The 23,744-nt window shown below is 39.6% G+C and overlaps 1 protein-coding gene across 3 annotated transcripts in view; it reads right to left on the bottom strand.

The window, feature by feature from the left end:
* Positions 1-599: 599 nt before the first annotated feature.
* Positions 600-23,744, bottom strand: part of akap12b (A kinase (PRKA) anchor protein 12b) — a 40,094-nt gene continuing 16,949 nt past the window's right edge. The window contains exons 2-5 of one of the 3 annotated variants that reach the window (XM_041975726.1): positions 19,736-19,811; positions 5,592-7,466; positions 2,937-5,561; positions 600-1,644 (exon numbers count right to left, since the gene is read on the bottom strand). In XM_041975726.1, the coding sequence (XP_041831660.1) occupies positions 2,941-5,561; positions 5,592-7,466; positions 19,736-19,811 (4,572 nt within the window). In that variant the 3' untranslated portion in view covers positions 600-1,644; positions 2,937-2,940. Of the gene's footprint in view, positions 1,645-2,936; positions 7,467-10,895; positions 11,142-19,735; positions 19,812-23,744 lie in introns of those variants that run through there. The other 2 variants (XM_041975725.1, XM_041975727.1) reach the window with 2 other exon arrangements.

Below are 23,744 nucleotides of genomic sequence, written 5' to 3'. Positions count from 1 at the left end.
GACAATTCCTACAACCCCCGCAGTCCCTCTCTAAGCTTTGACGTTACAAGTGAGATTTGATGCCTGAATCCAAGTAGCTGTACAGATGCTTTGGGAATCTAATTTGATGCAACTGATGTCTTGTCCTGTGATAAATGGAAAGACCATGGCTCCCTCATTAAACCTAACTTGATTTGGCTTTTAAATTAAGAGCAAAATGAGCTTTTGTATTTATTTGTGGTATCATGAAGTTTGTGTTTGTGACTGTTCAAATTATCCCTCACTTGGTGTACATCCTCCCTGGTGCCAGCTGCAATGAACCTGAGCTATGTTTGGGTAAACTCAAGCTTAAGACTGAACAACGGTGATTTCATGCTTTATTTACTTTGTTAACAGTTGAAAAAAAAATGTCAGTACTATGGAATGAGGACTAAAGGGTGTAATGTTTTTGTCTGCAGCAGAGGATGTTAAAATACTTTTCTTTTAAAATTAATAAATGTAAATATAGTGTAGTTAGGAAAGCGTTGAACTGCTATACATCATTAAAACATATTTCACTCAGAAAACATAACCATTAAGCACTGTGAACAAATGATACTCTAAGTTTTTTTTTATTTTATTTAATTTGGCATCTATGATTCTCCGTTGTACAGCATTTACCACATACGTCTGCCATTTTTTCAACTTAGGGGTGTTGTTGTAGCTTTTTATTATAACATAAAACAATGTGTAACAATGTCTTTTCACAGTCAAGCAGGCAGTATTGTTTTTTAATCTACACAAATCTTTCCAAGTATTTAGCTGGGATGCAGAGTGAAGTACACAATATGACAAAAGACTGTGTCAAATTGTAAATATGTTGGTGCATTTTATGTAGATAGCATCACACTCTGTCTTTTTGTTTTCTCAAACTTGTACCATGGCTTAATTGTAATTACTACAAATCCTTGAATTAATCTAATATTGCAGTTACGGATATGACACACAAAGCACTTTTATGCAACTCTTTTGTAAGAGACCTTGACCTTTATGAAGTTTCTCTGCATCAGTTTTGATTTTGACTCTTAGCATGTTGCTAAAAGATACCAGATGCATCACAGTACAATGTGAAAAGAAAAAAAACAGGCAAAGTGACCTTAAAATTATTAAAAAAATAAGGCTATGAATGAATGAATGAATCAAAGAAAACTCAAGATATAAATACAATATACAAGATAATAATGCTCCATCTCTTCACATTCTGACACTAGCTCACTCTTGCCGCTATACACATGAAAACACTCACTCCGGCATACGCACACACATATCATGTGATGCAACAAGGCAGTGGAAAGCCACTAAGACACTGAATGCAGAGTGGAGTGATTACAAGCCAGATGGGATGCTTCTGAGGCACAGGACATGCATGAGTGTGTGAGAGTGAGTGAGGGTATGACAGTGGGTGGTCACGTTGCTGTGACAGGGCTGCTGGACGGGGTTAGAGGACAGGTGGGTGGGGAGCTGGAGAGAATGGCAGAGCTGTTGCTCAGTCACTCAGTCTATCTGGGTGGGATGGACGAAGCCCAGACACAGTGTTACCACAGAGCATCTCTTTCTCTCTCTTCCTCATCAGTCACTTCCTGGTTGAGATATTGCATCCCCCAGGCACCGGTCTTGTATCTTAAGCTGTGGCAAAGAAACAAAAACAGATATTAGGGCACAGAAAATGTCTTACATTTGTCCTGATTATCACTGCAGCTACTTCAGCTGTTGTAATCACTGATGGAAATAACAAAATATATCTAGTTATTTCTAGGATATTTTGATGTTTAATATCACTTTTACTTCTGTATGTCTATTAAAAGATATATATCTTTATAAACTAGGGATTCAGTGATGCTAATGATAGTAATTTGCCTTTGGCAAATAGCCAATACCTCTTGTTTTTGTTTTCCATTCCAGGAAAACTATTAAATTTGCATTATTGAGATTTAATTCTTTTATTAAAAAAAACTTTAAAAGGATCCTTTCTGTGGAAAATAACTATTTCAAAATACTTTTCAAACCCATTAACCCATGATGAACTCAATGAATTTTCATTGCTTACAGAATTAAACAATTCTTTTTATGTCCTTAACTAAATTAAACATGAACAAATATTTTCCGTTTTAGGACACAATCAGAACACAGGCATTGCCACTGGTTGATGTTATCCTGTTTGTTGTTAACTGAATACATCTGTGCATCCCAACAGCAAGGTAAATTACCTCGATTAAAGAGCAAATAAATATTAGTCATACAAGGTAATGGACATAGGTACCCTGCATTGCCACACACACACATACTTTGCCCAGTTTCATTCCTTATATTGGATAAAATCAGCCAGTACCTCTGAAAACATCACTGCACTTTTAAACTCACCCTAACCCACACTACATTATTCTGATACAAATCAGTAGAGTTCAGCAAAAACTGGGAGAAAAAACAACGTCTGTTCTTTGAAGCTCTGTAATAAAATCTTACAAATGCGTACTCCGACATGGTTTCTTGACTCCATAGTGAGCCTGTGATAGAAGAAAAACAGGAGGAGGGAGTGGAGGAATCATAATCAGCCTTTCAGCACAAGTTCATCTGCCCCTCACATACACCGCTTCCCTTTAAGACCCCCAGTCTACAAAGACGGGGTCAATGGCGGCATTCCTGCTTTGATATCAAAGGTCCCCTGGTTACTCAAAGCCCGAACAAAAGCTTTTTCATCTGGTCAGTGTGCAAATCCCTTCCCCTACTCTCTAATAAAAGTAAGAGCCACTGATGCAACCCCCCAAAAAAAGCTTTGATAGTTTTCCAAAGGATTTTTAAGTGGGGAGGCTTTTTCCCCCATCATCATTCATTCACAATTTTTAAAATATTTAATTTCTTAATACTAAAAAATTGCATAAAAATGTAATCAGCATTAAACATATCAGTGTTAGGCTCACCTGCTCATGTGGACATTGGGTCAATCTCCTTCACAGCCTCCTCAATCACCTCGATCACTTGCGCCATTACTTCTGCACACTTGGCCGTTTGTTTTTTCTCTGCTTTGCGAACTGCTCCTCGGCTGGGGGAAGAACTTCCTCGGCTGGGGGAAGAACCTCCTCGGCTGGGGGAAGAACTTCCTCGGCTGGGGGAAGAACCTCTTGCTGAACCACTCTTGTGGGGTTCCTCTGAAAGCACCGAGAGCTTCTTTTGTCTTGAGGGACTTTCAGCTGTTGGGCTGGTGTTAAGACCGTTGTCATACCCCGCCAAGCTTTCCACTTTCACTGGCGGATCCTCAATCTCATCTGCTGCTTGCAGGACCACCTGGACGGGCAGATGGATCTCAGGGATTTTTCTCTCCTCTGATGGTGAAGCTTTTTTTCCTTTGTTGCTCTGTTTGCCATCTGTCATGATCTCTGCAACTTCTTCCTCAAAAACCATTTCTTCACTTGCATGTACCTGCTCAGCTTTCACAAATTTCTTTTGTGGTTTCTTATTTTTCTTCTTCTCTTCTTCCTCCTCCTCATCAATCATTTCTATTGGCACAGACTCAACGACCTCCATGGCAACACAGAATAGCTGAGAAGATTTTTTGACTGGTTTCTTGCAGAAAAGAGGAACAGGGGTGTCGGTAATAACAAGCTCATCATTTCCAATTTCAATCTCTTCTTCTCTTGTTGCTTTTGCCTTCGCTGGTTTGGGAATGGTGGGTGATTTTGTGGCAGACTTTTTTTGTTTAGTTGCATCTTCTGAAACTTTGTCCACAGCATCCTGAATGACAGCTTTGGCAATGACAACACTCTTTTTCTCAATGTCACTGGACTCATGGATGCCTTCCTTCACTTTCTCCTTCTTCTTGCTGGCCTTTGCAATGACTGCTCCATCTTTACTACTACCATCCTTCTTACTTTTATGCTTCTTGACTGGTTCTGACACACCAGTAGCATGTTTTACCTTCCCTGATTTTGCCTTTTGATTATGTCCAGCTTTATCTGGGGCGACGAGAACTACTGTCTCCATGATAACAGCAGTTTCTTCACTTGATACAACACTAGGAGTGGCTCTCTCGGTCCCCTGTACATTGTTATTTTGTTCGCTGTCACCTATGGTGGATGATGCCTCTTGAGCAACAGCACGAGCCACCTCTCTTGCAGGGGTATTTCGCTGAGATGCAGCATGGTGCCTCATGCCCTTGGTCTCTACAGTTACCTCAGAAACTTGTACAGTCTGGGTGCTGACAGGTCTTTCAAGAGTTGGTGCTATGGGACTGACCACTTTAGTTTTAGGAGAGTTTGATTTCAGTGTCCTGGGTTGTATAACCTCAGAGTTCTCAATGCTGACAACCCCAACCTTCTCAATCTCAGGTTCATAATTCTGTCTGGCAGCTTGAACATTTTCACCCACTATTTTGTTAACACCAGGCTCCAGTTGAAGGATTTGTACCCGGTTTACATGGGCCTTGAAAACGGGGTCTTCAGTGATACCTGCTTTATCCTGATCTAATGACCGCTCCACTGGCACTTCCTTGCTCACAGCATGACTGACCACAATTGTACTCTCTACAATAGGTGTAACAGGCTCCTCCACAGCAACTTTGGCAATCTCTTTGGTGCCAAGACCAATGCAGATGGCCATGACATCACTACATGAATGTGGCTCCAGTACAGTGCTTGTTGTGGTCTCGGCGTTTTCTAATTGGGGTTCATATTCAGTCGTTGCAGAAGCAGCTTCCACTTTTATATCTTCAAGAGCAGCACATGACTGAGGTGGAATTTCACTAATTTGTGGCTGAATACAGCTGATGACTTTTTGTGCATCTTCTATACTGGGCTCCTGAGGAACTGGGGAAGTTGCTGCAGCTGGAGTTGGAGTGATAGGCTTGACCTCTGCAGTGGACAGCCTGCGTCCTGTGCTGCTTGGACCTGTAGGTGGTGTAGGTGGGCCCTCATTTTCATCATCTGAAATGTCAGAGTCAACAGACTTTGGTGTGGCCAAGTTGTCCACTTCTTCTGGGATATCACTCAGCTGATCATTTTTTTCATCCACATCCTCAACAATGGCTGGGATCCATGATGGGGCTCGGTCTTCAGCAGATGGTGTACTCTGGACTGTGGTCTGTTCTGCTGGAGCATCTTGGACTGGTTCAGCTGGAGCATCTTGGACTGGTTCAGCTGGAGCATCTTGGACTGGTTCAGCTGGTGCATCTTGGACTGGTTCAGCTGGTTCTTCGTACTCTGAGAGAGGAACCACAGCTGGGGTTTCAGAGTCTTCCTCAGCTGGCCCGTGATCAATGGAGACTTGTTTTTCAACCACCTTCTTTCTGCGTCCTGGGAAGAACTTCCTTAGGGAGAAAGTTGACTCATCTTTTGGTGGCTCAGGCTCTGGCTGGACTTGTTCAGAAGGCTTTTCCTCAGGCTTTTCCTCGGCTTTGGGCTTTGGGTTTTTTGCCATAACTAAACGTTTGAGTGTGCTCCAAGGGGACCCCCCTTTTGATACTGGCTCAGGTGCAGGTGCAGAAGCAGGAATGGGAGCAGGGGCAGCCACAGGTTCAGGCACAGGAGCAGGGACAGAAACAGGCTCAGGTTCAGGAGCAGGAGCAGGAGCAGGGGCAGTACCAGGAGCAGGAGCAGGAGCAGGAGCAGGAGCAGGAGCAGGAGCAGGAGCAGGAGCAGGAGCAGGGGCAGTAGCAGGAGCAGGAGCAACTTCCACTTCACTCTCAATATTTTCAGCTTCATTTTTGCCTTCTTGTTCCACTTCAGCTGCTGCTGGTGGCTCTTCAGCCTTGGTCTCCTCATCATCAGAATCAGAGGTTCTCCTTGTCCTCTTTTTGGGTCCACCCATACACATGAGAGCCTCCCAGGAAACAGAGGAATCAATTTTCTTTTTGGTCTCCTCAGTGCTGCTGGTTAGTTTCTCTGTGTTTTCAGTTTTTAGCTCTTCATCAGAGGGCTTTTCTTCCTTAGTATCCTCCTCTTTAGCACTCTCCTCTGCTAATGGAGCACTCTCAGAAGAGGACAGTATGGCTGACTTTGCTGGTTTGTCACCTTCATCTTCACTATCAGATTTTTTAACATATCTCTTGGGCGTTACAAATTTCCTAAAGGAGGCAATGACACCGTCTTTTTTCTTCTCACCATCAGACACAATTTCTTCAGTTTCTTGGCTGGACTCATTCTGACTCACCGCCGCAGCAACATGTTCCCCTGACGCCTCTGGAGATGAGGTTCCACTATCAGATTTAGGAGCCTCGTCTGACTCTGTGGAGGATTGGAGTTGCTCAGATGACTGCTCTCCAGAGTCTGTGAGCCTTGAATCAGACTCTTTCTTGCTCCTCTGTCTCTTAGTGGAGAGCTTCTTCAGGCCGGCCCCTGTGAAAAGCTTCTTCAAGGGACTTCCATGTTGCTTTGTCTTCTCCTGTGATGATTGCAGATCGCTATCAGAGGTCACTTCTTCTGCACTGGTTTCTGCCTTTTGGTCTTCTTGTTTGGTTTCATCTTTAGAAGCTGCAGAATCAACAGAGGCCTGTAGGGGAACATCAGATTTACCTTCTTCTGGAGAAGTTGGAGGCTTGGGTTTATCCTCCACAGAGATCTCTGTTGCTTCGTCCTTGGTTTCCTGCTCCCCTTTGGTTCCCTCCTCTAACACAGCATTCTCCTTTGTTTCCAGTGCAGCAACATCTTTCTCTTCCTTTGTTTCTTTCTCTGCCACATCTTTTTCCTTTTCTTCAGCAGCAGTTTCTACTGCCTTAGCTGCCTCTTCTTTTGCAGCTGCCTCTTCTTTTGCAGCTGCCTCTTCTTTTGCGGCTGCCTCTTCTTTTGCGGCTGCCTCTTCTTTTGCGGCTGCCTCTTTTTCCTCTTCTTCTTTCGTCTTCTTGACAATGGCTTTCTTTCGCAGGTTTGAGAAAAGCCCTACAAAAAAGAGTTTCCTAAATGGGGACAGACCAGTCTCTTTGGGTGGAGGAGGGGCTTCTTTCTCAGGTTCCTTCTCAGGTTCTTCCTCCTTGGCTGTTTCATTGGAGGCTTCAGCAGCAGCAGCACCTTCAGACGGTGCTTCGGTGGTTTCGGTTTTGTCTGTATCTTTAGTGACTTCTGCTTCAGAAGTAGATGCCTCTTTTTTATCCTCTTTTACTTCAGTTGTGCTGTTCTCTTTAGCATTGCTTTCCTCCTCATACTTTGCAGGTTCATCAGTTTCACTGATGTCCTCTCCTTTGACTGTCAGCAACTGTACAGGATCCATTTCCTCACTTTTGTCCTTCTTCACGGTAAATTTCAAGCCTACAATGGTGAAGATCTTCTTGAAACTGACATCACCAGCATCTTCAGACTGGTCATCAGTTGCCTTCTCTTCAATAGCGCAAATGTCATTTGCATCAGGGGACTCTTTATCCACTTTTTCACCGTTTACTTGAGGAGTTACTTCATCTGGGATAGTGTCTGTAGTCTCAGGAGCCTCCTCCTTCTGAGCCACAGATACACCATCTGGCTGGCCAACTGAAAAGACAAGAAAAGAAGAACTTGTGTAAGATGTTGATCAAATTTATTAATTCAGTTCACTGCAGGTCTCATCAGTCCCAGTTATGTTGCAAAAAGATTCATAATGACATTCCCATGATATTCATATGAAGCTATGATTTGTAACATTGAAATGAATGAATTTAAGTAATGATGCAGAAATCAAATCACTTGTAGACAGTATAAATCACTGTATGCTTCCTATTAATTAAGATCTCAACTGAAAAACAACAGTTTCTTTCATTATAAATGATCAAATTCTCATTCACTTTTACTGATATGCAAATAATTATAATTAAGATAATTATGAGACAAAACAAGGCTAACCCAAAAGCAAATAGTTGCATCAACACTTCAATTTGTAATCTTCCTTGCACATGTGTTCAAACCTTGGTATGGTTAGTGTGTAATCACTTTTTATATCCAAAATAAAACACTTAAGTCATTCCATGTTAGTGGGAGAGACAAATGATGGATTAAAAACTGAGAAAACAGACATAAACCGCACATACATGCGTGGGACACATGCCTGTGTCCCACGTCTGTCAGTGTTTTGACAGAGGAAGGCGTGAGGGAAATGACAGCCTGCCAGGTCCTACTCAGATCTCACTACAGTCTGGGAAACCTCAAATCTGAGCCCCTGGGCTCTTAAAAAAAAATCCTCACACTGTTAAATGCCTAGATATCAGGTTACAAGATTATACAGAAAGACATAAACCTCCTTAAACCAGTCACAATGTGTCAACTACTTTAAATCTGTCAGTCAAGAGCAAAGCTTGTGAAAATATTAAATAATAAATTTTTTTATTTTCATTTAAACTGAATGAAAAAACAATATCTCATCTTAAAAACTGGATTTATTTGGTAAGTCAATCTCTTGTCTAAAAAGATGACCAGGCTCCTAAATGATAGGCATAAAGCTTCCCTCAGTGGCACAGCGTTCCTAAAATATTTTAGCTTTTAAGTATAAAAACAGTTTTTCTAACTGACTAGTAGATGAAACTGAGTAAAATTTACTTTGATCAAACACTGAAGTATTGGATACTAAATTTAATCCAAGTGTCCTTCAACAATAATGCTGTTAGCGAGGACACACCCGCATCTTCTGCATATAATCTGACTTGTTAGGAATGTGAGCTATGCTCGTCACCCCATCTTTAAGAAAATTATTTTAGGATGCTCTAAATATAATGTGAGTTTAAATGCCAGGAGAGTTCAAGAATGTTTGTTTTTTTTTTTCAGTTAAACCGTCTTTTCTCTGTCTTGTTAGTATTCAAACCAAACAATACAGACTCCCCACCACCCCTCCTTAAAATAAGGCCCAATCCCCTTGACCCGAATTCCACCACAGCAGGATGGATGGGGACCCACCCCCCCTTCCAAATGCGCACAAACGCATACAAACACAATGGCCCTCTCTGGCCTCTGAAAAGGGAAGGGGCTGGACAACCTTCCTATTATAAGGAAGAGCTGCAGCTTGGAGGAAGTTTGAAATTCGTAGCTGATTAAACAAATGATTAATAAAAAGTAGACTTGCATGGTTTAATACTGTCTATTGGCACCAATGCCACATGACCGAGGGCTCTCGCTCACACAGGCAGTCTTTTAGGTGTCCGTTTAATCGTACCCTCATTAAGCTCATAAACCAGGTGACTAGAACAATCACATAAAGCAAATCAACAAAAATATGTTGATTTAATTAAATAATAAGCCACACTGTGTTCTTCTGTGTCCAAACAGCAAATTCTTTTTAAGTGCACATTTTCACACCATTTCCCCTGACCTGTTTTTAATTAAGATCTAGCACGGTTAAGATTTTTTTTTTTGAGTAAAGATGTGAGTGTGTGCATGGGAGGGGTCAGACTGTAAGTAAACCAGACCAGCCACGTCTTTTGTGTACCTACATGGACAATAAAACTGGAACCATGTTGATTTAACAGACTGCTGGCATCTCTTCCATCTTTTTGATCTTTGTTTTCCAGACACACGAATGTTAACATCCCCAGACTCAGACTGATGTTGGGAGGAAAAGAGTGAAAGAGTAACAACATGAAGGGAGGGCTGGTAACGGGGACATGGACACAGTTAAGGGATGGAGGGACATGGGTGGGGTTTCGGGGTGTCCAGCCTTGGGGTTAACTCCCTATAAAGGGTGTCTCTGACACAAACTCATAGCTGAAATGCTTCTCTCTGCTAGTGACAGGCTTGTTTATGTATGAGTGTGAGTGTCTCATATTAAATATCAGTGCTGCAGCCAAAAAGCAATTGTTGTGAGCCTAGATGTTGTGTTGAAGCTGTTGCAGCTTTGAGTTTGTGTGTAGGCTATGTAAAAGGGAGGGGTAAGGGGGCAACTGGGAGGCTGAATGGTATCTATTCTTCCTAGACATTGCATACAAACTTTACCAAATGTATGCAAATCCTTGTCATAATTACAATAGTCTGAAGCAGAAGCTTTAAAAACAAAAGAAGTCAGTTAGAAACGGGGCAAGGAGATTCCCACATCACCCTCCCCCGACATATATGAGACACAGCACCCCCTCTCTGTCTCAAAGGTGTGGTCAAAGTGTCTCTGTGGCTGCACGGGATTTATCAACAGCAACATCATTACAAAAATCCAGTTGCCACATTTGCCTTGCTCTTTTCTAAATTAAACTAAAATAAAATCTGCTGAATAAGCCAAAGCAGGTTAAGTCTTTTCCAATAAATATATAAGTTCTGGCATGCTCCATCTGAACCATCACTCCAAGTCAAAGTCAAAGAGAAGAACAACTTTTGGCATGTAATTAAATCTGTAAGCCTTTCTTCCTCTTCTCAATTCTTTGTGGCTAAATAAGCCTACTGAGAATTAGGATGTCACAATATTCTAATCTAATGAAACACATCACATGATAAGTGAAGGCATCTTTAAATATAATTATCTGGAACCTACTTTTGCATAAGTTTGCAGATTGTTTGGGATGTGTACTTAAAAGTTTAGGGCACTTAGTAGGTTCAGCCAGAGACCAAGTCTAAAAGTAATATTTATACAGCTGGCCATAGCAGTTAAGGATTGTTTGATTCTTTATACCAGTTACTACACTGGTCAATGCAAAGTCATCCCCAATTGAAATTACTCATCTGTGCTGGGACATCCACAAGCCAAAAGCTCACTAACCACACCCTCGGGACAACAATGTCTTTGGCTATACTCACTTATAAAAGGAAAAGACACTTGTCTGGGTTCCTAGTTTGTCCTAAATGAATGAATAAAAACAAATCGTGGAAACAAATAGATAAATGTTGAGTTTGAGTATCATCTGATGCAAGCACAACAAAGTAGTAGCTTTCAAGCAAAGATTAAATATTTTACAGTAAACAATATTATTTATATATACATTTAATTAGATTTCAGTTGACATCTGGGCTTACCTGTTAAAGTAATTGTTCCAAGCATTGGGAGAAGTCCAAAAAATGTTCCAAGAAATTGCAAAAAAAAAAAAAAAAAAAAAAAATTCTGATAACTTTAAAGAAGAGTTAAAGTAAAGCTTCTGAGAGTTTCAGCACTGCTTCTTCTACTTCTTTGCACACTTGATAAAATCTGTGTGATGCTTTTCTTTCCTAATACTCAAACTTAGTCTGGGGGGCAGAAGCTGTTCCTTTCCCTCTCACTTCCAGCCCTCTTCAGCCAGTCAGCAGAATGAACTAAAAAGAAGACTCCACACACATTTCAACAGACTGACACACATGTAGGACCACCCCTGCCTCCCTCATCCTCCCACCTCCACTGCTTTTCTTCAGCTGTTCTGAATGAACCCCCCTCCTCTTCCTCCCTTTCCGCTCACACTCCCTCAGACCTCCTCTTCCACTCTGAATGACAGAAGTGCATCATGTGATTATTTCAAGGAAGCTTTTGCCATCCAAAAGCAGTGAAACTATTGAATACATACTAACTCTACAGAGAGACAGAAACACACACTGTCAGACAAAAACACTCTAAATGCATTGTTTTCTTGCAGGAAGAGGGGCCTCTATGCCCTACTTGGCTTTTCATGATCATGAATATTCAGTTTCACGCATTTTTTAAGCAACTGGAAAGCAGTCAAAAGCACACAAGCCCTCCTTTACACCCACCACCCATTTTCTGGAGGCGATCAGGCTCTCCCGTCTTATGTCATGGCTCATGTCACCAGTCATGCAGGAATGTTGAAGGACGTAACTTTAAAGCTTTATATAGACAGGAGCTCCCAATTGGATGTTTTTAAGTACCTTTAATTCTAAAGAAAAATGGTAGAATGTTGCAGTTTACACAGTCTCTAAAACTTAAACAACTATTTAAAATAAAGTTTATATCAAGATACTAAGCCTAAATCCTGAAATGTGAGTGCCGCAGAGGTACTGCCTGGCCCCCGTCTCCTGTGAATTTGAACGGGCCCCCTTCAATTGCTGCAATGCAGACACATTTAATTCAGCTCTTTTTTCTGTAGGGAGAAAGACAAGAAGGAATGCAGATAATACCTCAGGTAAATACCAGTATAATCAGATCTGTCACACTTCTGCATTGTCCCGCAGGAATGTGTGAATTCCACCGAGAAGGCTCCCAAATGGGTGATAACAGCAGTAATCAAGTACCGTCTGAATGCAGACCCCCCTCAAACAAAAGCATGAGCTTGAGATTTAAAACATGGCCAAAGTATTCACCCAGTGGGGACTCAATTGAAAACAAGCTTGGCTGTGATAATCAAGCGGCCACTCCCGCTTTTTTTTTTGATGACTGGGGATCCAGCTCTTGTAATTTCAGATTTACATCATGTGCTATATATTAAATGTTTGTGTGTCCTTTAAGATTACTCGTGAATACTTAAAAAAAGAGATGTGTGTATGTGTTGGTTTGAGGGACACAGTTTTAAATCTAATAAGAGATTATATTGGAGAGAAAGTTCCAGTGGATAACAAAATTATTGTTGATAACATTACGCATAAGGCCTTCAAATTATACTGTGTATAGCTGGAATTTATAATCTATTCTCTGGTCTTAGTAACTTAGTTACATTCTCTAAGTCATAAGAATATAATTCCATCCCCCCTATGCATTAATAAGTTACAGCAAGCTGGAAATGGAAACCTATGGGGTTATCACGACATTCTTTTGATCTCATTCAGCAAGCATTTCTTTTTGACACACCAGTGAGGTTTTGACTCATCCTAAACATATTTCACTTTCTGTACTGTGCTACATCATGGCCAGATGGACATTATATTATGCTGAGTGGACAGTGAGTCAGGCTAAAGAGAGTTTGGAGTACAACCTCCACTGTATCTGCCCACTTCTTCCTTTTCCCTCTGAACTTCCTTCTTGTGACTCATGCACAGTGGTTACATTCCTGGACTTCCACACATACCGACTTTATTTAAGTGGATCACATAATATGGAAAATACTGCAGAGAATGAGGTGATGAATCTCTGTGGTTATTTTTGGATTTTCTGCTTTGTTTATCAACAAAGACAACAATCCAACTCTTGACTTTATCCTGCTATAGTGACTTTCTTCCTGTAGCCTTAGTCCGATATCATCGTCCCTGCTTGATGATGAGAACATCAAATTATCCAAATAAAAATATAAAAGCACCACAGTATATTTTGTTATTACTATGTGGATCCATGGGGGTGGGGGGTATCAGAGGATTCTTGCTTAATCCCAACCCTTTCCAGCCCATCTTCTCCTTTTGTTGTTCTCAATTCTAATCAAATAAATGCCTTTAATGTCACAGACTTGTGTCCTCAATCATTTGTTGTCTGTAATCTTTATTGAAGATCAAGAGGATGCAGATGAAAACCACTGCAAGATACACTGGGAAAAAAAGTAATGACTTAAAGTCATTGAAAGTAAGTTATAAGTGCAGACCTGGATGTCAATGGAACATTTATCTTTTATAAGAAAAATGCTTCTTGATTAATATGATCCTCCCCTAAAAATAAGTGTTTTTTTATCTAAACTGCAGGGAAATCTCAACAACAGAGCAGAGTAGATGGAGGTGACGCCCCACATATCTTTGTAAATCAGAAAACGTGCCGGAGTTCAGGAATGTTTGAGGTGGGGTCTTGAGTAGTTGAAGGAGAGGGGTGGGGTGGGGTGCTGGGCGGAGGGGCTTTTGAGGCCTGAACAGAAGTGAATGACATCACTGGACAGCGGCAAGGACGCCGCCTCTACTCTTCCAAGAACTGGATAAGATGATGTTGAAATAATTGGAGGAAAGGAACACAAGGGTAGTCACTGTGTGAAACTGCTGGAGATCAGAGAGATTCTTTTCATTCACTAGCTTTCCTCTTTTTCTTTTTTATAATCTCCTTTTCTACTTTCACACTTGTTTATTTCCTCAATCCCTACTTCAATCCTCTTTAATCCGTCTCCTTTACTTTCCCCCATGGTCTCATCTATGCGTGAGCCTTCACCCCTACTTCTGTTTGTGTGAGGGCTGAAGGGATGAAGAAGAATGTCGGACAGGAAATGCAGTAAGTTCTTGACATCACCATTTCCTCTTCCTTCTGCTCATTTCCTCAAGTTACACTCATGTACTTTGCAGTCTGTCTGGCGCATTTTTCTTTTTGAGAATGTACGTTACGTGATGTGTGACAAGATGAAGACAGAGGCTGTGACGTCTCAGACGTTTTGTTTGTTTTTTCTGTAAAACAATAGAGGATCATGTTTACAGCATGCAGTATTGAAAGAGAAGCTGCTGGTTCCTTCAAATTTAACATATCTCGCACGCAATGGGCTAAATGTTTGGGTCAAGGGCAGCAGTTGTTTCACAAAAGTATACTTTGCCAACATTTGCCAGCTGTTATACTTATCACTTTTCTTTGCATTCCTGTAATATCTACACCAGCAGTTTGAAATTCCAGTTGTTGTTATGCATCATCTTGTCTTCTAGTACAGACTGGAATGTACAAATAGGGCTTAAGGAGGCCTTGGAGGAGAAAATGAGCTGATATGAATGAATGTATAATATACTGTATGAATGTTTGTAATCGCTAGCTGTAAGTATGAAATGGGATGCAACCTTTGAGATGACTTTTGATCCACATTACAACTGTAATTGTGCACTCAAACTGAACCTAGAAAGCTTTGCACCAACATAGTGGAGAAAGGCTCAATAAATAAGCAATTAGTCTAATTTTGCTTCTTGTCCTCCTTTTACTTACTTACATCGCTGTTTGACACTCGGAGTTGGTCGAGAAGATCTTTTAGTTTGTGCGTACATACATTCAACTGAACATGTCATTTAATCTCAGCTCAGTGTTTGAATCTAATTTTTCTTTCAAAAGGTCCAAGAGACTGAAATAATCCTACTTGTTTTGGGGGCTACAATGTTGGTGGAATAAGCCAGATCTAAAGTATTAAGTATCACGTAACAAGACACTTGTTGCATTTGCAGCAACGTAGACAGATTCTTGAAGATTATACCATTACTTGTGAGGTAAAAATGATTTATGTCATATAGATGCTTGCTGCATTGTTAGTAGCCATACTGTTAATGAAGGAGAAAAGGGAGGGGTCAGCTGCATTCTTGGTCCATTCTCTCAGTATTCTATGTGCCTGGGGGATGTTAGGAGTAGAGGAGGGAGATTAGGTTCCCTGATGCCGGGAAAGATGAGAGAGGAGTGCCTGTGGAGACGAATCAGTTCTCGGGGGTCTGAGAGCCTTGGTGAGAATTTTGTTATCGTACTTTTAGGACCTCTGAACTGAGGACTAGCATTTAAATACTGCTAAAATGGCAAATTTAAAAATCTGAAATGATATGGTTTAGAGTAAAAGCTTTCATCTTTTTTGTGTTGAGTGTGGTTTTTGTTCTCTGTATGAATCTACATGGTCAACCATTTTTCAGCGAAAGGGAGAATCAAAGGCAAAGCATTTAAAAGTTGAAAGAAATGCAAAATGTTTGCAGATCATGGCTACGGGGTGGTATATTATACTCTTCAAAAAAATTCTGATATTGATAAAAACATATTTTGTCTTTTTGTATGTTGAGCAAGAAAATATTTTTGTAATGCTCTTTACCTGAAAACTATGATCTTTCTCCCATCCTATAAGCCCAGCTTCACTTAATGAGAGAAACCAAGTAGTTTTTGGTCATTAATATTTTTAATGAAAAGTAAAAATCATAACTTGGACTTTTTTTGTTTTAAGTGGCATGTTGTCTCCCGGTGAGCATGAGTCTTTTGACCAGTTTGCAGCTTACAAACAGGCAGAATGCTGAAGTTATACCGAAAAAAAAAATGAATAAAAAAATAAATAAATGAAGGGGCCATTGATAAGCAACTCTCTGGCATTGCATTCACAGAATAGTCTGATCGTCTGAATACTGATTGTGAAGATACCGACTTCTCAGTGTCATCCTCTCAGCTGTGATGCAGTTAATGCGAGACTAGTCATTGTGATATCTCGAAGCTATAGTTCATGAATCATAATCCGTGCACACTTACATCAAATATCAAGGACAAAAGATTTTCCTCCAATAGAACGGGATGCAGAACCAAGAACATCTATATAGTCAGCTGGATTGTACAAGCAATGGGGGCAGAAATCCAAGAGGAGCAATCCAGCGACTGGATTGTGTTATGATCTTGAAGTCTCATTGGCCCAGATCAGACAGAGCTGAGCATGAGTCCATGTTGGAATTAAATCACGGTCACACATAAAAAAAAGTCTGACTTACATTAAACTCATAAAGGTTTATTCATTACATTGTTCATTACACTCTGGTGTAGATGTTAAAGCAATTGGGTTTAGTATATCATGGAGCAGGGAGAAGTTTTAATCATGCACACTGGAGGAGCCAGAACTTGATTATTTTCTATTTGCAAAATTTCTTCAAACAAATAAGGCCAATGACAGCATCTTTTTAAATCAACCTTTTGTTTGTTAAATACCAGGACTTTAGCTGCACAAGCGCACCCCAGAAAGTGGTAAAATTCAACACTTGGTTGACAACTTACAATATCTGACCTTGAGTTAAGAGAGGTGCTTTAACATGGTGAACCACACCCATTTTATCCCTTGAGAGAGATTCACACAGTCAGCATTATCTTCCTCTGAAGCTCTCCAGAAATTTTCATCTGTCCTGCTTCTGAGTCTGGGATCCATCTGGGAGAGTGCATCAGCGCTCTGGCCTGCGAATTGCATCATCAGTGATGTCATTCTCTCCCACTGCAGCTGCATGCACTCACACCCCTACTGAAACTAGAAGCCTTAACACACACGAACATGCAAGTTTGCAAAATTGTACACATTTGCATGGACAGCAAACTGTAACTGTTAGTAGTAAATAAATCTGCAAAAACAGTGGAGAAAAAAGAGAGACTGGCTTCATTTGGACACAAAATGAAGTGATCATATACCTTATTTTGATTATCTTTGTAGGAATGATGCCATAACATTGATGCAGGAGGTGGGTGCATAATTTATGAATGACTGTGTTTTTCTCCTCATCTATTTTTATCTCTCCTAGCTTTAGCTTTTTGCCTCCCTGTCCCTTTTCTCTCAGAGTGTCTCGTCAAAACTCTACTTCCATCTAATATTTATTCAATTCCTCTCTCACTGTGTGGTGGCTTGCAGTAAACTGTGCTTTTCAAAGCCTAGTTTGCTTATACAACCAACGTGAAAGATCTTGCAACAGTATTTTTTAGTAGAGATGTAAAGATAGTAAAGATTTTTACAGCAACATTTTCCTTATTTGTTTGTTTTTTTATATATTTAAACAGTCAAAACAAAATTAATTTATACAAAATGCCCGTAACTGTCCTCAGAATAGTATGATTTTAGTTATTTAATTTCTATCCGCAATCTAAATTAAAATTGGGAACACAACAAAGCATTGTCATCAACACTACGTAAAAGATGTGTGCCTGACTGTTGTGTTTGGGGAGAGGAATGCTGGCTCTCAAAATGTAAACCCTACTGTAAACACACTGATAGAGAAAGATTGTGGCTGTGTGTTTGCACATGTGTCAGTCTTTAGATGTGAAGCCAGTCTTTTGTTGCTTTTTTTCATTATCAGACAGATTTCTTTTCTCTTCCTGTCTCCCACATTAGGTCCGTGTCTTTATCAGGCAGGACAAGTGGTACAGCCGAGCTGGGATCTGACAGTACTCCATATTTTTTCACTCTTCTATCTCTTCTGTCTTTTTGCCCATTGTGTATCTCCATTCCCTTCCCTCCCCTGCATTCTTTTAATCTGTGGCCTTGAAAGCTCTTTAAAACTTCTGTTTTTGTCTTTTATTTGCCTCCTCATTTTAATCTTTGGTTAGTTGGTTGAAGGAGAAAAAAAAGTCATTTGTGCAGTAATGAACACTGGGTTTCTGTAGATTGTCTATGAGACATTTCTGGGTTTAATTTACCTTTGTAAAGTAGAATATTATGATCAGAATCAAGAGGCCATTTCTGCTTTTGGTATTTAAGAATTAGCCATGCAAAAGAAGTGAGGCAGCCTAAATGGACAAGTGAAAATCAAATCCGGAAGAATGTTAGTTAATTAAGATGTTAATTGGAAAAAAAGGTTTGTTCTAGATGACAACATGTTTCAGGATTTTTAAGTGTGCAAGGATAATAAGGAGAATTTATGCATGAATTTCCAGTTAAAACTGTATCTGGTTTTATTGCAGAGTCACATAGGGGGCAAAGATTACAGCTATTCAGTATTTGTTTTGTTATTGAGTTTTGTTTTATAATCATCGCCATATTATGTTGATAAATTATTCATAAACTGTTGAGCTCTTTACCTCAGACTCTCACAGAGTGAGCTCCTCATCTTTTCTTCTGAAAGCCTCTCATGGATGCTCTGTTTAAATTTGAACGTATTACCGTCCTGTTCCCAATAAATCTGGTTTGTTGTGGGATATTTCCTGAGGAACATCTTTTTGTCTTTTTGTACATATAGTGCTCACTGATTTCCAAATAATTGCTATCTATTTTGTTTAAGTTTCAATGCAACTTTTTAGAAATAAGGTTTCACTTGAACATGAATAAATGCCTCAAATGAAGCATTCATGAAATCAGCAAACCCCCTCTTGTGTGTTTTGTAACTTTCCGCATTATTGGTGAACTTGCGATACAACACTAGAGAAGCAGCTATTTCAACAATTACAATTTTCTCCACTTATTATCCAACTCACTCACTCCATCTCTGCTCTAAGAGGGTATTGGGTTACTCTATGAACAGACTGAATCGCTTCATTAAATAGCTTATTAAATAGGTTTTTTGACAGAGTGGTATGTGACATATCTCTGTGTTTTAAGTGGTGTAGGGTTACTACTTCCCCTGGGCCATAACATATTATGAAGTGCACAGGTTGCTTTGTGCGGGGCCCAGGTCAAGGCCTGCTAAATATTTAGGTAGGGCGGACACACCCCTGCAGCCCTCCCAGTCTGAGGGAAACATGACAGAAACGGAAAAGAAAATAAACACAAGGAGCTTTGAAGACAGACGTGCTGCAGGAAATGGACCAAGCAATTTAGTGACTTTAAGTAGAAACCAATTTTAAGATTTTATTAATTTATTAATTCTTCTGGAAACCCTCTTGTGTGTTTATAAATTAATTTATTAATTCTTCTTTATGTATTTCACATTTTAGGAACATTTTTACTAATCCATTATAAAGGACAAAAGACAAAAATACTGTGAGAAATGCTGTATCACTACTACTGTAATATTTGCCTGTTATCATTTAAAGACACATGTTGCATGTTCTTATGCTTATATTAAATAAAAAAAAATATTTTTAGAGCTGCTTAAAGGTTGAACCAGTCCTAAAATCGCCTTGCATCTTTTTAAAACCTGGAACACTGCAACCTTGCAGAAAATTACAAAAGGGATGTTTTTTATGTTACTTAACATTTGCAGAAAAGAAAAGAAAATGATGGGAAAAGGTATAAAAAGGTATGTTGATACGTGGAGATATGTGAGTCTGTGTGTGGCTCCATTGTTTAAAGCCCATGTGCTCCCCAAAAGTTGACAAAAGATTAGTTTAGGATCAATACTGGATCATGCAGAGCCAGCAAGACATCTGCAGGGAAGGATTTATCCCACAAACTGAAAGCTGACCCCACACAAACAAGCTACCCTTCTGCTGCTGCTTAAGATAAAGTCTAAAATCCCAGAAACAAACACACACAAACACTGTCACTTCTCACCACACTAACCACAGAAACGGCTACCACAGTCAAACACAGTAAATAAACAACATGCCAAGACAGACACTCAAATTCACAAACCTTCTGCCAGCGTGTTGTCATCTGAGTGTCCATTCAGGCTGGCCAAGCTGGAGATTTGTCCATTTTTCTCCAAAGGCTATGAAACAGACAGAAAGAATGCACAGTGAGTTGAGATTTTATTTTTTTTCACAAATAAATCTGCATATTAAGCAAAGGGCAGAGGCACAGTAATGTATTTTTCCCTGACTTGATGACAGCTGAAAACACTGGCATCACTCCTGTTTATTAAGCACAATGGTTAGCGTTAGCTTAGCTCAGTTTAAAGGAAAAACTGCAAGAGGCAGAAACAGATGATTAAGTTGTAAAACTATCTTTTAAAGAGCATCTCAAAGCTTATTATTTTCACATCTGTGGGTAATGTTCAGTGCCAAATGCAAGGTAAGTGCCAGAACTTAAATCACCAGCAAGCAGGAACAATTTAAAAGTGTAAGTCAAAAAGAAGAGATGACTGAACTGCGCATGAAAATCACAATTATACACTCATTTTATGGTGTAGAAAAGTGTGTTAACAAGTAAACAACACACAGCCTGGAACATGGCACCTTTTATCAGAGGATCCTGAAACCTGACAGGCTGTTTCTGGCACAGACCAGTTCAGACTGACAGCAGAACAATAGCAAGCAGGCCTGAGCCTTTGTTTGTCCCAGCCATGAGAGAAGGAACCTGAGCCTCCACACTGAGGTGCTAATATAACTAATGGACAAGTTAGGCTCCATTCCCAGCAGCTCAGGACAGTTTAGAAAAATGACACCCTAATCTTTTATATAGAGAGAGGTGATATAAAAGATGGCAAAAAGAACAATTGAAGCTGATTAAAAGAGGGGATCAATCATCAAATGCAGTGCCAACACAGTGTTCTGCTTTCTGAGTAAGAAATTCTGATGAAGACAAGGACATAAAGACAGACTGAGATAAAATAAAAAAAAAACAAATAAATAAATGCTGAAAGTTGAAGTATGATCAAATAAATTCTTATTTGATTTCATTAATAAAGACCAGAGCTGATGTGAACGTATGCAATTGTTGCTCATTGCCCATCTGTTGGTAAGATGAGGCAAAAAATACTGAGATGAATTTCATGAAATTTAGTGGAAAATTAGAGCATGGACAAAGGAAGAACCTAATGAATTTAAAAGCAGATTGGGGTAACTTTAGATCAAATTGTCAAACATTGATTTGGTAAAGTTCATTATCTCTAAGCTTCCCTCTTTCTTTAACAGTGAATGGTTTAATCTAAATGGATGTTTAAAAATGTCTGGAAAAGCTTATTATGCAGATGACAGCTTATGATTTCTCTAATTATTTTTAATATCTAAAACACTGAGATATTAATTTAAAATAAATCTTCTTTCTATGACATCTGATGAATGCAGGATCTAGCTGCACAAAAGATTAATCTCCAATATGCTCCTGCACCCTTTCAATACTGCACCCCACCCATTATGCAGCCACATTTCACACCAATAAACTCAGTTGTTGGATGGACAATATATTGGATTTGTATTGGCTTCTGAGTTGCCAATCTACCTTTATTTCAAGGGCCTGCTATTGGCTGTAGATGCAATCAGTCTATGCATTTAATTTCTGTTCCAGCCAGATGTCCACACCCAGCAACCTTTAATAAAGAAATGGAAAACCTTATTGTGAGGTCATGAACAATGCGGTTCCTTAAGTGCTCATGGTGCCACTCTGTCGTTGTTGCTAAAAGGTTTGATCCACCAAGGAACTTAATACTTGTGTAAAAGCATCCCAACCCTGCTGCTATGAGTTCACAGCTTGCACAATGGTCATTGGAACTGTGTGGTCCACTTCATCAACGACACAACATGCAAGCTGCAAGCTGTCGGACAAAGAGAAGAAATTTAGGAAGCCACAAGGACCTCTGATCAGATTAGATGTGTCAGCCATCAGCTGACCTCCAGACCTGCAACGATCCCACCCTCCTCTTCCTACCCATGACTCACATTCCCAGCATTCCTTTTTACCCTCCCGAAAATTCCATGCTCTTACTAACACCTGACGCCCCCAAATCTTCATCTCTGTCCCTTAGATTGACACCAACAGCTTTGGATTGTCAACCAAATATCTTTACGAACCACATTCATTTGCAGGAGGTATTACACTGTTACTACTGTCACAAATCCACAATCAGTCTGTGGCTTTTGGTCGACTGCAGCCTTTATATTTTCATGCTATTGCTTAACTGTAACCATACACAAGCATAACTTTTTAGTTAAAACCACATTTTATACCCTTACCATGACAATACTATTGCTGGCATTTTGGAAAATTATCATTTTAAAACAGCTGGCATTAAATGTAATCTGAAGAATTTAAGCCAATATTGGTGCTCTGTGTGTTGGTTGGAAATCTTTGCATGTCCACCCACACTTGCATAAATTTGGAAATGTTGGGCTGCTGTTCACAGAAGACTTAATAATATCCTTTAAAAAGTGTGCAGATGTTAGTTAGGGCTCAACTGCAGACAGAATACATCATTAAGAAAATACATAAATATATGCAACATTTAAATAACAGGACATATCATGGAAAGTTACTGATTTCTGAAGCTTACATGACATTCAAAAATCTCTTTAAGGTAACATATGTTTGCAACAGCAAGTGATTAGGTTTTTAAAAAAAAACAGGTAAACTATATCTTTTTCAATACACATTTAAAGTGAAAGCTGCCCTGGTATTATTAGAATTTCACTCTATTTCTCATTGCAGCAAACTACAATTGAACAGGCCTTAAAACTGATAGGTGCTGTGACGCCGGGGCAACTCTGAATTCCTCCCAGACTGAAAAAGTCAAAGTTTCACTGCCAGTTGTGCATTTTTTTTATGTCTGTCTGGTCAGCATGGTCTGCCACAAAAACCTAAACACAGACTTCCTCCTACAAAAAGTCTAGAAAGAAAATGGTCACATAACAAAAAATCTGCTTGAGAAAACAACAGCATGGACAAAACAGATTGTTTTCTTCTGTCTGGTTGTCTGTGTAATGTGATCAGATTTAATTTAGCTTGCTGGAAAACATTTCTGCTTCTGCCCATGAACAGTTTTAACTGCTTCTGTTGCCTATGTTGGGAACAGACAGATGTGTTATGGTGTTAAAAGTCTGAAATCCCCTAAATTTCCGTGTAAAAATGACAAAAAGCAGATTTTTACATATTGTAACAGTAGATACAAGAAACCTAGTGAATCTATCTCCTGTAATTGGGCACTGGAAGTTATTGTTGTGAAATTTACAATTTAATTTGTTTTTTTTTAGTTTTCATTCTTTTAGAAATTAGAAACATAAAATTTTATCTAAAAGAGATATACATCATATTTACTTACAGTATTCTTGCAGATGTGTAGCACATTATTGTGTGCTTACTACTTCAACATAAAGTAGCATAACCTCTGCCTTTTGTAGCCTTTTTCAGTTCTTTGTGAATTTTCTGGTCTCATCTTCATTCATCACAAGAAGCCTAATACACAAAAAGCCTCCTCTCTGAAGTCTCTTTACCTTAAGTGTTTGCACATTTATTAGGCACTCAGCTCTGTCCGCCATTATGTCGGCATGCACTTCCTTTAGATACTGAGCCATCTTACAGACTTATTTTTAAATGCTCCACTTTGTAATATTCAATCTGTAAAATCAAAGTGCACTATTAGTTTGAGCTGTATGGACAACTCCTTTTCATTCCCAGAACATCAAACATAGACGTTTTTAAAAGCCTGTTGCATCTCTGATGCATTCATGAGGTGTCCGTTGACACGGCAGTCTAATATTAAACACTCCAGATTTATAAGGATCTTATATATGACTGTGCACACTGGCTTCTGGTCTTTGCTCTTTCTTTCCAAGTCTCTTGGATGGTACCGAGTGCATTTAGACTTTTTTTGATTTATTAGGTGATATATAGGGAAGACCAACTGTGTCTCTTGTGTGTTATCATTATTAAAGGAACATAAAATGGGTGCCTTGTTTTTGTGAACAAAAGGCTTCAAATAAAGTTTAAA

Source organism: Melanotaenia boesemani, chromosome 22 (assembly GCF_017639745.1).
Source record: "Melanotaenia boesemani isolate fMelBoe1 chromosome 22, fMelBoe1.pri, whole genome shotgun sequence".
Lineage (NCBI taxonomy): Eukaryota > Metazoa > Chordata > Actinopteri > Atheriniformes > Melanotaeniidae > Melanotaenia > Melanotaenia boesemani.
The sequence above is the reverse complement of the archived record's forward strand: the minus strand, read 5'-3'. Positions and strand labels throughout refer to the sequence as shown.